Genomic DNA, 14,777 nt, shown 5'->3' on the forward strand with positions numbered 1-14,777 from the left:
GGTTCGTTGAAGTGATTTCTCTCACAGTAAATTGTAAGAACTGACCTGCTGACAGTGTCCTGTTTATTCCTTCTGGTAGCTGCTTTATCTGATGAAGTAATGTGCTTATTATTACGTTATGTGAGTTAATAAACCGTGAGACTTAATAGAAGTGAATTTTTAACATGCTGCTTTTTTTAATGAATTCTGTATTAATTCCTTTTCCCAAGTAGGAAGAAAGAAGGCAAAAGCAAGAAGAGAAATGCTGTTCAAGTCAAGTTGGGATTGCTGTTAGTAATGATGCCTCCCCCTTTCCCTCCAGGTTGTTTGTATCCGTTCTGCGTGGAATGCGCTGTCCCCAAAGCTGAGTTGTGATAAAAGGCCCCTCATTTTAAAAGCTCTGAATGAACTGTTTGCCCTGGTTCCCTCATTAGCAGTGAATACAAATGAATATGAGGTATGTACTCATGGACTACGGTGAGTATCTTTTGTATATGAATTTTAAATGTGACTTTATTTTTCATATCTGTAAATTGCACCCGATGCCTAATTCAATTAATCCATTAATCATAATGCGCATTTCCACAGTTTTGTAATTTTAACTTGCATTAGTGAATCCTGGGAATTAGGTGAGAAATTCCAGTGCAAGGTTTCCTCTCGCAGAATGTAAGAGCATGTGAATGTGTCAACAGTTCAGACCTGCGCCCCTTCCTCTTTCATAGCTCAGTGCATGTAGATGAGGCTGCAGTGTGTTTCAGGAAACTGCGTCTTGCTTGAACCGCTTATTTGGTTAAAGAAAATCTGAATGCCTGTTTTGTTTGCTTTTATAGAAATTCAAAGTTCAAGTTCTCAGCTTCGTTTGGAAAAACACACAAAACAAGGTAGTGGTACAACCGAAAATGATAATTCCTGGTGTCAGCAGCTGGATATTAAGTTTTATAACTCACTGTGAAGGTTATCAGTGTCAGCAATCTCATTTTCTTATAGAGTTTTCTTCTTGTCATTGACTGTTTAACGCTTTTTGAAGCAAAGTAGTGCACAGGAAAAGTAGTACCTGATAGTCCTAACATCTGTCACTCCCAAGGAGAGTTATAACACAAACTAATTTGACTCCTGTGGTGGACTTCTGCCTTAATATCGTGAAGCATTCTTGGCAAAGCTGCAGCTCTGACAACTAACCTGATTCTTTGGTGGGGTATTGTTACACGGTGGGAATGTTGGACAACCATCACCATGGGATTAGTGAATACAAAATATTTTAGTTTAAATGTGGCTCAGATATTTCTGTATAAACTACCCTCACAGCAGTAATGGAGCGTAGCAATCAGAATTTTTGCTGTCAAGCCTAGATAATTGGTCCTGCTAGTTTGCTTTGTATATATAAACAGTTGAGAGTGCACCTCATTGTTAATTTAAACATTTCAGCATTCAGTGATTAGTGGATAGGCTTCTTGTATGTGGAGTTTCCTGTAGGTAGGAATACCATATGCTGTGCTTGTGATTTTTTTTTTTTTTCCTTTCTGTTAATTTTCTAGGATGCTCTTGTAGCCATTTCAGCCTATAAATCACTCTCATCATTTGGCTCTGAAGACCATACAATTCTTCATCTTCCTGAACAGGTAGTAATTTTGTACGTTTAATAGTAAGGACATTTGACACTTCCATCTGACATGGATTGTGCCCTCTTGGAAGGGAAATGAGGCCTTGTGCCATCTCTACCAGACACCACCAGAGCCTCATAGAAGGATTATGAGCTCCTGATGGTGAAACAGGATGATACTGTATTTAATTGGCATAACTAAGACTTATAAGAGAGGATGGGCACAAATGGAAGCTTAGAGAGGTCTAAGCAATCAGAAAGTAGTTTTTCTTCTTTCTTGAGTTAAATCTGCAGGTTATTTTGGGGGGCAGTAAATTTGCATTTTATGCTGTTCATTTAATGCTTACAGCTGAGTCTTGGCACTAAGCAGTTCTTGTGATTACTGCTTCATCCATTGCAGGCACACTCATGCAATGCTTTTGTTCCTGAAATGGGCAAGTCAGTTTGAAAAGTAGGTGTTGGTTTTAGAATTAAGCTGAAAACTTTGCCTGTGTTTCTGTTCTGAACATGACAGCATTTTGGGTTATAGTTGATAAAGGCAGACAGAGACTTATTGATGTACTTGCTGGAAAGTTTTAGGTATGTAACTTCAGTCTGATCAGTCACTCAGTAACGTTACAAAATGAAAGAGTGCAAGGAGGTGAACATACAAGGTCATCTAAGTGTCATTTTTTTTTGTTTTTTTGTTTTTTTACCATAACCTTTTAAGAGAGACTAGGTGATAATCTGTAGTCCACTGGTACTTCATGGCATAGTAAATACTTCTGTACTTTCTTATTTACTGCATTATTACAAGATTGGCTCCATTTGTGTGTTGGCTGTTATGAAAAGTTTGGAAGTAGCAACTTTAAAATTAATTACATACTTGCTTTGTATAAATAGATTAGAAGAGTTCATCTTAAGCCTGACAGATTAAAATTGTGTTGTGCATAGAAAAGCATAAGATAGGATGAAGGAACATCTCCAAACACTGCTGCAGTACTAAGTCTTTCACAGTAATACATAGCTCTATATTATTAGTGATGTTACTTTACACTTGTTAGAAAATAAGTAAATATGTTTTCATTGAAATCATTCTAAATATGTTACAGTTTTTGAAATTGTAAAAGCTAGTATGGAAGTATAACATCTATCAGAAATGCTCTGAGTATCTTGAAGTGCCAGTATAAAACATTTTACTCTAACTGAAGAAAGTCAGAGTGAAAATGAAGTTTTAATAGTATTAGTTCAGTCTATAAGTGTCGAGATTAATTTTACTATTACAGGTATGGGTTTACATACCAATGTGATTTTTAGCCACCAGTGTTGCCTTTCATTCAAGTAGAAGAAAGCTTTTATTCTTGCAGCTTCAAATTAATGAAATGGAGTATAATTAATGAAGTGGGGAACTTCTCATATTTAGTTAGTATTTTTGACAATTGGAATCGTGAAAGATAGTGAGGATTCACAATTTCTTGCTGACATTTCCTTTTTTTTTTTTTTTTTTTTTTTTAAATCCTTCAGGCACGACCAGAAGTTGATTCACTGAAGGAAGCAGACCTGAATGAAGATGAAGATGAGGAGAAGGAGGAGGATATTTTTGTTCCGGGTTCTTCATATATCAAGCTGTTGTCTTTAACACCAGCTTCTGTTTTAGGAGGTAAAATGTATTCAGTATTTCAGGTTACTTTCCAGATTTATAATCGTAGTGACTGTATAGACATATGGCTTTCTTGTAATGGAGTGTCATGTTTAAGGGCAGCCTTGGTTGTTTTTTTTTTTTTTTCCCTGGGAAAATATCTCACCAAATTACAGGGAAAAAATATAACGAAAAAGTTCAGGGGAAGACAAAATCCTCAAAGGATTTTTAGGAAGAAGGAGGTTCTGATGATGGAAAAAAATTCTTATACAACTTAAAAATCCTTATCTGTCCTATAGGAAAAGCCAGTTGCTTATTATTTATTTCAGATGCTCATTGTTTAATCACTGTGCAACTTCAGTAGGAAGGACTGAGCAGATGTTTTTAAAGGCAGCTCCGTATTTTAGCCCAACTAAAAAAAACCCCACACCCAAAACCATAGTGTTTTACAAACAGAGTATTAATAGTTTTAAAACAATGCTGTATACAAAATCTACTTAATTAATGAAGATATTAGTGCTATGCGTAATTTTAATTTAGTAATGCATATTGATGCTGCAGTACGCTTCAACAGATGGTCTCTGTTGATGCACTTGTTTTGACACCTATGCAGTTGAATTACCTTTAGTATTTGCAATTTGTAATGTTTGCTTGATTATTCTTATTAATGCTATCTTTCACTTCCAGTTACAAGATTGTGATGTTAGTACCTGGACACAGGCTTTGTTATTTCACTGTTTGTTAAATGCCTGGGATCTGGATGTGGGATTGCAACCCGTGAACATTACCATGACATAGTAGTGGTATTTTATAGTATTTTCCTCCAGTGGGAGCTCCTAGAAAGATCTATACATTAAATATTCCATGCATTGGAATCTGGAGTATCTCACCTAGAGAGTCTATACGTGCTAACTAGTAAGTTCTGGAAGGTTTATGGGGAAGATTGACATAACCTACTTGAAAGAGAGAGAGTTATGTATCCAGGCAGAAAACTCAGGCTGCATAATGGATACTGAAATAGGCAACTTAACAGGAAGATGGGAAGCCAAAATGAAATTTAGAGAGAACAGACTGAATAAAAAGGTGTAGCTACAACAGAGTGGTATAAAAACATACACGCAAACAGCTTTTCCACCCGAAATATTCACTGAATAGATTCTCCCTCAGAGGAGTCTTCATCTTCCAACACCATTAGTTAATGCCGAATGCAGAACAGTTGAACAAAAGCTTTAGTGACCACCAGGGGTGGTTGTTGTGGTTGCTCCACTGAAAGGGTATGGAACTGGATTCATGAGACGATGTCCAAGACAGGCCAAGAGCCACGAAATCTCTCTGAATCTATGCTATCTCATGTGCTGGAATCCTGCCATTACACATTATTGAGATTAATTTACTGCTTCCTTACTGCTTAGAAGGAGAAGGACTGAGATGCTTTTTAAGACAACAGTTGTTGTTTCTCTAACTTTCCCCCAAATTCTGTGTTATTGCACACCAAATCAATTGAAACTTAAAAAGGAGGTTTAGCTTGCTGCGTGTGAGATCTCTGTTCTTGGTTTTCCTTGCTGTTTGCTTAAGCTCTGAATTGCTGCTGCTTTTTCTTCCCTCCTTCTTTAATCCTTGCAGAAGGAGGAAAATCTTTAGGTTTTATAAGCCTCTACACGCTTCTTCCTGAAGAGTTGAATACTTAATGCTATGGCAGCTGCAGTTAAAAGGTTCCAGCCAGAAGGTGGGCTTGGTGCTGGCATTACTGTTGAATTGTGGGGTTTTCTCCCAAGTGCCTTCTCCAGCAATATGGGAGGAAAATGTCTAATCTTGCAAACAAATCCGTAGGGCCTATTTCTGCGACAGAGCTGAGGAAAATTTAGTATCAAAGTGGACTTTCTATGGCAGTTGGTTGGAACATGCTGCAGTTCCAATTTACTGTAGCTGAGTGCTTATGTGAAGCATTGGAAGCATTTTAGGTAGAATTTTCTCTCAGACTGAAACTTGTCATTTTAGTTTCCATATTGTGTCAAAGTATTAGAGTCCACAGAGTATCAGAAGGTGTATAAGAGCCTTATTATTTTTTATTTTATTAGTTTTTCATTCTGAATGTCTGAGACTGTCTCTGACTGTAGTCAGAGAATTAAAAATAATTCCAAATAATCCCGTATAATCCTGGAATCACAGAATGGTAGGGGATGGGAAGGACCTCTAGAGATCATCCAGTTCAACACCCCTGCTAAAGCAGGTTCACCTAGAGCAGGTTGCACAGGATCATATCCAGTGGGTTTTGAATATATCTGGAGAAGGAGACTCCACCACCTCTCTAGGCAGCCTGTTCCAGTGCTTTGTCACCTCAAAGGAGAGAAGTTTTTCCTCATGTTCAGGTGAAATTTCCTGTGTTCCAGATTGTGCCCTTTGCCCGCTGTCCTGTCGCTGGGCACCACTGAAAAGACTCTGACCTCATCCTCTTGGTATCTGCTCTTCAGATATTTATAACCATTGGTAAGATCCCCTCCCAGTCTTCTCTTCTCCAGGCTAAACAGACCCAGCGTCTGCTCGTAAGAGAAGTTCCAGTCCCTTATTCATCTTCATAACCCTCTGCTTGACTCTCTCCAGTAGTTCCTTGACTCTCTTTAACTGGGGACGTGGTACTTAAGATGTGGCCTTACTAGGTCAGAATAGAGGTCAAGGAGAACCTCCCTCGACATGCTGGCCGCATTATTCTTAATGCACTCTAGGATACCATTGGCCTTTTTGGCCATAAGGGCATGTAACAAACTATAAAATTCAGACAACAGCTGTTTATTTATTTATATGATGATAGAGATCTCTGCAGCAAAGATGTGAAGAATTCTGTTTCTCTGATGTTAGTTACCTCTTTTTTCCCTTCAAACTAATTCCAAGAATTAAAATACGATATTGCAGCATTTGCTGCATATCTAGGTGTTTCATTACATTTATCCAGATATTCTAGTTTGAATTGTATCTGGCAGCTTAGATCCTTGGGTTATATCTCTTGCCTGAAGAATTGCTTTTGAGTGTCTTGTTAGTATTAATTCCTTTGACATAACTAGCAAGTGCAGTAATATGTCAGGAGTGATATTATCTGTGCTAGGGTGTGTCTGTTGATGGTTACCAGCAGAGGAAGAGCTATACCCTTTTTTAGACTATTTATTCTCTATTGCCATAGCCACGCTAAACAAAAAATCTCTTAGGAAAAACTCTATAGCAGATAGGTTGATAGTGTTTTCATGTCAGTAAATTTAGTTTTGTTGGAAGAATATTTAGTGTTGAGGGTTGGGGACAAAGTTCTATAGTTTCTGTCTGTAGCAGTGTAGTGAAAATTGCTAACTGCGTTCCGAGATTCTTGTTGGTAGAATATTGGCATTACAAGTGGGGAAAAAACCACAGACAAACATATGTAGGTGCCTTTCCTGACATGCTGCAAAAACCAGATTTAGACTGCTACTCCACTCTGAGGTTGAATTGGAAAAAGCATTGCTGAAAATAATAGATGTGAGGAAATTCCAGTATAAAATTGTTTTATTACACGTTACCGTAGGTATTTCTTGGACCCAGAAAAGATGAGTGAATGCCCTTTTGTCTCCTTTTCTCCAGTTCTTAGTCAAAGCAGGACTGTATGTGATTGGGAACTTATATGCCAATGTTTCACTGTATGCAATGTGAAACAGTTGTTATAAATCCTCTTTAAACCAAGTTGTGTAGCAAAAGCACTAAACAGACTTTCAAACATACCAGGTTTGCAAGGTGCCAGTACAATGCTGGCTCTCAGCTGTTATCACATCGAAAGTAGAAGTTTGGCATTTGCCTGCCAGAGCCTGAAGAACTTGCACTGAAGCAGTTTTGCAAAGCTAATAGAAATATTAGAAGTTCATTAAAGTGACAGATATAACAGATTCGGAATTGCCATTGATAAATGCACTAACTGCAATAGGCCTAATAACTAATAATGCAGGAGAAAGAAAACTACCCCAGGTATTTTCACCATATAGTGAGAGCGCAATTCTTACCAAGAAGGTGTCCCTGTCTTGGGTGGAGGAAGAGGAGTACAGCCCGTTGACTGTCCCTCTGAAGTCTTTGGTCTTTTTCCCCCAGCTAGGTATTACCCCTCCTGCCTTTTTATGCTGTAACTGTTTGTCTCTACCTCTTAGGTGACATTCAGCATTATCTGCATGGAGAGTTGAGTAATGTAGTCATATATGTTTAGCATGTACTGCTTTTTACTGTCTAGCATATTGAAGGGTGTGAATATTAATATTAATTTTGCAGATAATTTGGCAAAGGTCTTTCTTAGGCACCGGGACCTTCAACGTTTGTTTGCTTTCTTCTCTTAGCCAAAACAAGGATGTCTTATCTTCACAGGACTCCCTCCTTCAGCCATTATTTATGTCAGCTCAAGGAGTCTCTTCTCCTAGAGATAACATAGGAATCTAGTGCTTGCAAACGTTTTGTCCTTTTGTGCCGAATTCCCACGGTTGTAGTATAACAAATACCGTGCACACATAGATACGTGCATACATGCTACATATGAAAACACAACCCTTTTCTCTAACGTTTGCCTTTAAAGGCTGCTTTAGATTGACTTCACAAATGAACAATAATTCTATATTAATTCTGTATAATTTTAAACCTGATTAGACGATAAAATGCATAGCTTGAGAACACAGAACTTAATAAACAGTCACTGATATGGTGGCAGACATCAGGATAATACTATTCTCTCTTTGTACCCCCTGCTTGCATATTAAGTGGCATATTAAGTTCTCTTTCCATCTACCCTCATTCTTTAAAAAGCATCTGGTTTTAGAGGCATTATTTTTCACTGTGATGGTAAACATCAGTTTTATTTCTCATTGTCCTTCTGTCAGCATGTGCCAGCATTACTGGTGTAACAGTCAAAGAATGCAGTCAACAGCTCAAGGAATAGTTGAAGCTATTTTTCTTCCCAGCTTTAGCATCTGACTTGACTTACTCAAAGTCTCTTGGAGTTGCAGTGGCATGAAGTATGGCTTCAAGAGAGACTTGCTAAGAGATCTCAGTTCTTTGACCTTGAGTTTTCATCTGAATTTGTCATTACTAATTTATCTAAGCATATCTCCCCTGAAGCACAGGTGTCATTTTGGGTTTTCCAGGTTTGTTTGTTTTCTCAGTCATCAGGCTCTGACATTCCTACTTTCCTCTTTCATTTTCTCGTGCTTCATCTAGCATTTGAAGAGTTTGCGACATCACTTGTGAAACAGGAGATGACCAACATGCCCCGTGGTGTGTATCATTCTGCCTTGAGAGGGGGGGCCACACGCTCAGATCAGGGAAAGACCATGGCAGGTGTTCCAAACTTCTTGCTAAAAATGTATGAGAGGAACAAACAACCAGGGATGACACCAGGCCTTGCAGGTAAGCTGTGACTTCTTTAACATGCTTTGACTCAGAGATTTCTATGAATCTGAGGGTGAATCAGTTTAAGAAACAGTGATGCCGCTTGCATATGCTTACATATACTTTTAAATAATTGGCTTTATTAAGTTTATTTTGCTTTGGGTTCTGCACTAACTTCTGCAAGACTCCTGAACTGTTAGCACGCGTGTTGGCCTTGACCTTTCTTTTCCCCTTCCCTCCCTCTTCAAGCTGGCATGTTGTTGTGTTACGACCTTCCAGTCCATATGGGCAAAGATGGCAAACCCATTAATCGCTTTCTGGCCAGCAGGGGACGCAATTTCCAGCAAATGTTGGTAGCCCTCATTCATGAGGTAAGTTCCTGGCTTTTCATCACTTTTCAGAAGTGTTACACTTCCATCCCTGCCTTACTACCTATTTGTTTATGTAACTAGGAATTAGTATCATCTATCAATGGCAAGTATGAATGCATCACAGTTAGAGGTAGTTGCTGTGAGGGACAACTTGATCATGTAAATACTTTTTTGTTAAGTGTTCACTGCTGAAGTACCTCTTCTGAAAACCAGCAGAGTGAACAGTAGCTGACTTTGCTGCTATTTGCCTTGCAGACTGCTATACCTGCCTTACTCTTGTCCTGTGTAACTAATTGTAGGTGAATTGCAGGTCTGAACAAGGATTGAACTCAGGGTGAAAATGGCATCTACGCCTTGCTAAGACTTGCTAATGTATAGTCTCTTAAATGTTTCATCTCCTTGACCTATTAGGCTGACACCACTGAAACCATGCAGTTGCCTTTGGCGTGGTTTTGGAAAAAGGGCATGAAATAACCCCCCACTTAATAATTACAGAAAATCAAGTGCTTTTAACAAAATCTTTCAGAGAGTTTAGAATTACGGTACTCTTCTGTTTCTAAAGATGGTAGATCCTAAAGACCAACTTTGAAAATTTTGCAGACAAGTAAAACAAAATAAGAAATTAAACTGGATCTAGGGAAATAAGTGTTCCTTTCCCAATTTTATGCCAATGAGAGCAGTTACTAACACAAGTGGAAGTGTATTAATCTCTTTAAAGTTCAAAAAATGTTTCTGTTAATAAAATTGTTTTGTATTGCTGCAGAGGTTAATTTATATGCAGCTGAGAGTGAAGTTTCTGTTCAGTGGACAAAAATAAGAATCTATGCAAGAGAGCATACAAGAAAAAAGAAACTTCTATAAAATTTACATTGCATCTTAGGCGGTATATCCAGAAATGAGAATTATGTATGACTATTAAATGGGTTTTTTAAAGATTTTAAATCTTTAAAATATTCTAAATATTTTCTTTTCCCACCCCACTGCAATACCAATTCCTGTTCTACTTTTCAAGGACAGAAAAGCTTAAGTGATCCCATTAGTCCTTTCTCTGTCCCATGTCCAGGCAGTTTGGTGCTATTAAAGATAATTTGATTTTGTACTGTTTTCTACGAAGAATCCTTTTCTTCAGAACACAGGATGGATCTGTGTTGACAGTGAACTGGAACTGTGTAATAAAAGGAGTGTTTTATCTAACATACATGCTAGTTAAAGAAGTTGGAAGAGGTAGAATGAATGAGATATAGGTTGCAGGTGGGAGCATGTTTGGGTCCTGATTTTGGTTTGTGACTGACACCTAACAGAACTGGTACCTATCTGCTGCACAGTTCCTTTATGATGCTAATAAAATTATTGACATCAAATATTTCCTGCTGTGAAATAAGCATAGCACAGAGTTTGAATGGGACGGCTGTATACCTAGGGGTTTTTTTGTTTCTGTTTACAAACTGAGAACCTGGCATGGAACACAGGCGTCTACGGTGGAAAATTCACAGGGCCTATGTTCTGATGCTGTAATGCATCTGCATGGCTCCCTCTTCACTTTGTTGTCACCTTGCACTCCCTGCTTGTTCACACTGCATTTGTACCAGTTCATTTCCTCGATCTCTGGAGCAAATAAGCTAATTTCCTCTCTAGAAAACTCAGCGACAGAGTTTGCCCGAAATTCCAGTCAAGCAATATGAATGTGTACTAATGCTGAAATGGGCTTTTAGCTAGTGCGGTCTTCCAGCTCTGTACCATTTCTCAAACACTTCCACATGCTAGCATACACATAATTTTTTTTTTCTACCTGTCACACAACAGCTCATCATTTTGGTCCTTCTGAACTGAAAAGCCACAAAAGGTAATAATCGTGACTATGGAGACACTATGTAGATCCCAGTAGAAATTAGACCTGGTAGTATAAGGATGAAAGCCAGTCCACACCAGTTGTACTGGGGTATAGAAATCCCTTCCTGGTGCTCTGTTACGAAGGCCTGGTCAACATGGTTATGGAGTACTTCAGATGGCTAGTAAAAAGAAAAAACAAAACCCACCCTTAAACACAGATCTCAAGTATCTAATCATGTATGCAAATTTAATAGATATTTTCCATCTTGACATCTTTGCTGCTAAAGAATGAAAGCAGAAACTGGAGATAATACCCCTCATCATCACAGGAGCATGCAAGTAGATTAACTACTTGGATTCTTCAGTGGAGAGCACGAGGGCAAGTCCACAAGGATATTGCAAAATATGTCAGAAGAGCAGAGTTAGAGTAGTGAGTTATGAATAAAGCGTGAGCTTGCATAGCATCCTGAAAGAAAATCTTTGACTTCTATGTAGTTGCTTTATTCCGTGGGACCTCAATTCAGTGCCAGACATTCTGAAGAAAAACAATTATATTATAATAGAAGGCAGGTAATAAAGTGTTACATAAGCCAAATTACGGTAGGATAAAGATCATTTCTAAACTACTATGTAGTAAATAAACACTTGCTGGTTGCCCTGCTATAGTACCAAATGCAATCTCTGGTTAAAAAATTAAATTATTTTTCTGTGTGTACTAGCATTTATTATAACTTGTGCTTGGCAAATCGTGGGGGTTTTTTGTGTCTGTGCTGGACTGGATGAAGTTAGTGAATACATACCAATGACTGGAGGAAGAAATATGTTATTAAGTATATCAATATTTTACAAAGTCAATTAATTCAAGGTGAGGTAAAACTAAAAAGAAATCCAAATATGTTTGAAATATAAACCTAAACACAAACACATTCAGACAATCCTAACTAGACCGTTTTAGTGAAAAATCGCAGTAACTGTAAAATTTTCATCAAAATATATCAGTATTTCTGTTCTCAGCTTACACTGCATTAAAAGACAGAATTGTGTTTTCTTGCTTTTTCTTCCCTTCTACATAGAGACTGTTGGAGTTAGGATTGTCAAAAAAAAGGTATTTGGGCCTTTGACTAGAAGAGAAGCAAGTCCCTGGGCTCATCCAACCTAATTTCATCCTGTAGTTTGTGTTTAGTCCTCAGTGTTTTTTTCTGAGGAGCTTGAGCTATAAAACTATCAAACAGCAGCGCTGGTCTAAGAAAATTGAGTTCATATAACCTAGGCTCATGTTTTCCCTCCAGTGTCTGTAGGAGTTAACATGTTATTGCAAAGTGATTGCATCAGAATTCAACACAATACATTAAGCTGCTTTTCAGGGTTGGGGTTTTTTTTTTTCTGGTTTAAAATTACCAGAATGGCATGTCTCTGCTACTGCTTTGACTGCCTTTTTTTTTTCTAACTTTTAAGTCACTTTATAAGTGAAGAAGCTTTTCGTTTAAAAGGAGAGTTAAAAATAGCCTTTGAAGCATTGTAGTCAGCATAAAGCTCTGATAAAACTGTGAGGTGGATGTAACACCAGGAAATTACAATTAATTGGGTGATAGTAAGCATCCATTTATTTTATCTGTAAAAATCCCCAGCAGTTGGCATTTTCTTAGTTAGGGATTATCAGTAATCAATGGAATTGCCATACTGGGATAATAACAGTTTTATCTCTTCAGTGATTCAGTGATCTATATTCACATCTGTAGAATATGAACATACAGGTTGCATATCTGCCTCTATCTGCGTATGTTTAGTTGCCATCATTGCACCTGGTTTTTTGAAAACTGGGCCATGGGGAGAGACTTGAGGTGACCAGTTTCATTTTTGTGGTTCTGTGTGTAAAGTGTGATGTCTGAGATTCTGCTACTTGAAAAACAGTTAGATGAAGTATTTATGTAGAGGAAAGAATTTCTTGTGTTTAAAAGTCTATAAAGCATACAAATAACAAATACCTGGGTTTCGCTGCCCTTCAAATCTGACAGTAACAATAGTAAAAAGGTAATTTGTTGTTAAATCTTAATAGGCCAGATTTGTTCTAGCTCCTAGGTGCTCAGAATTCTAGCTGAGGGATTGGATGCAGCTGTAAAATCTGTCAGCTGTAATACCAGGGTCAGATTAAGATGCAGAAGGGTTTTTGATTTTACTTGAACTGGTATTTTATGGGAGGCAGAACACGTGTTCAATAACAGTGGTGTGTTTGAAATACTGGTATTGCTCTTTACTGGTCACTGGTGACTTGAAAGATGAAGATCATCCTTCCCCCAGAAACAGGGATGGGCTGTTTGATTATTAAAAAGGACTTAATAATCTGTGTTCAAGAGGACATGCAAGATACTGTAGTCGTAGTGTTTGTAAGTCACATACATAGAAATGGGTTTTCTTTGTTTTGCCTGTGTGGATCATAATGTACAAGAATTCCCTGAGGTTTATCACAGTCACCTGGTCTAGATTAGCTAAGAATTATCTGTGACTGTTTCAAGTTTTGGAGTCATTCTTCCTGGGAGTTTGTAAGAATAATCTCTTACCAGCTCCACTTATTTCTTGTTATGAAAATGAGTAAGGATGAATAGTCGCTTATGTTCACATCACGTACCCTATGTTTTAATGGCTCTATAAATGTATGTTTGGGATTAAAGTTGTTAGGCTTCAGCTAGCTACCCATCTTTTCCTTCTTTAGTGGATGGGAAGGGAACTGTTCATGTTACCTGCAAAAAGCACAGAGGCAGGCTGCATTTGGCACACAGATGTGGTAAATGGTGGCTTAGACAGTCATAACTGCTGCAGTGTTTTTAAAATAAAGTAGGATGGTCTTGCCTTTGCATGTTTCTCAATACCAAAGTGCTTCCTTTGTAGTGGAGACAGTGCAGCTATTTTTCCCTAATAATTAGTGATACTTACAGACATAATTGCGAAGTCGGGTGCCAGTGGTGAGTTGTACAGTATTAAGTATTGCTTTGCAAATAATAATCATGATAGGCACTCTGTGTACTCCAGAAAGGAGCTTCTGTTGCATTCATTAGATGTGCTGTGATGACATGCCTCTTTGAGCACTGAAGTGGAAAGCCCTTTCTGTACATTTCTTTCCTGGCTTGATTTTGATTTTTGATCAAGAGATTCAAGGGCTTATTCAAACCTTGTACTTGAAGTACCTTAAGATGATAATTGGATTTTCTGGGACAGGATTTGCTGTAGTGTATTATTCTGTGCCTAGGTATTTCAATGGATGTAGTTCAGATCATGAACTACTTTGTGCTGGTTTCCACTGCTGAATTTACTGAATGTTACCTACTCCAGGGAAGAAACAGTGTTCAGGAAGTAAATTGTTGACAAGTTTTTGCTTCTGTCCTTCTCAGCTTAATGTGCCTTGAATAAAGACAGACAATTTTTTTCTCACAAAGGAATGCTGGGGGAAGCATTTGGAAGTGTTTGCATGCAAGTATATTAAAGAGAGCCTCTGAGCAAAATCTGAGATGAAAAAGCTGTTTCATTGATACAAATATGTAGTAGCCTTACATATGAAATCACTGAGGCTGCAGTTTGTATGTTCTCTCTGTGAGATGGGCGTTTAAATACATGTCTAAACATTTCATTGACATATAGGTATTGTCTAAAGCATGTTTTCACAGCCATACATTTGTTAGAGATGAGCTGAATTTAGAGACCGTATGAGTTGGCAGGGGTGTTGAGGTGGAAACCTGTTGTATTTTGTGAATGAACTTCCTGGGATTCCCAGTCTCCCTGGTCTACAGATTTTAAGATGGGCCATAAATATTAGTGATATCATGGTTTCTAAGGTCTTTAAATAGTATTATCTCAATTAGATACCCAGGGAAGTGATAGAAACGTGCTTAATTTCACTGTTCTCTGAATTTGGTTTGTGTGCCCTCTGCTGTCTATATCCAAAATGAAGGAGCAATACACAAAGATCTGTGGCAGCACAAAGGCACCAGTGCTGAAAGAAAGC

At 38.0% G+C, this 14,777-nt stretch overlaps 1 protein-coding gene across 1 annotated transcript in view; it reads left to right on the forward strand.

Moving 5' to 3' along the window:
* Positions 1-301: 301 nt before the first annotated feature.
* LOC104489580 (focadhesin-like) overlaps positions 302-14,777 on the forward strand; it is a gene marked incomplete at both ends in the record, with an annotated part of 28,750 nt that continues 14,274 nt past the window's right edge. The window contains 5 exons of the mRNA XM_010131752.1: positions 302-436; positions 1,515-1,598; positions 3,083-3,218; positions 8,409-8,597; positions 8,829-8,950. Of these exons, the coding sequence (XP_010130054.1) occupies positions 302-436; positions 1,515-1,598; positions 3,083-3,218; positions 8,409-8,597; positions 8,829-8,950 (666 nt within the window). The remainder of the gene's footprint in view (positions 437-1,514; positions 1,599-3,082; positions 3,219-8,408; positions 8,598-8,828; positions 8,951-14,777) is intronic.

This window comes from Buceros rhinoceros, unplaced genomic scaffold (genome assembly GCF_000710305.1).
Source record: "Buceros rhinoceros silvestris isolate BGI_N320 unplaced genomic scaffold, ASM71030v1 scaffold38312, whole genome shotgun sequence".
Classification (NCBI taxonomy): domain Eukaryota; kingdom Metazoa; phylum Chordata; class Aves; order Bucerotiformes; family Bucerotidae; genus Buceros; species Buceros rhinoceros.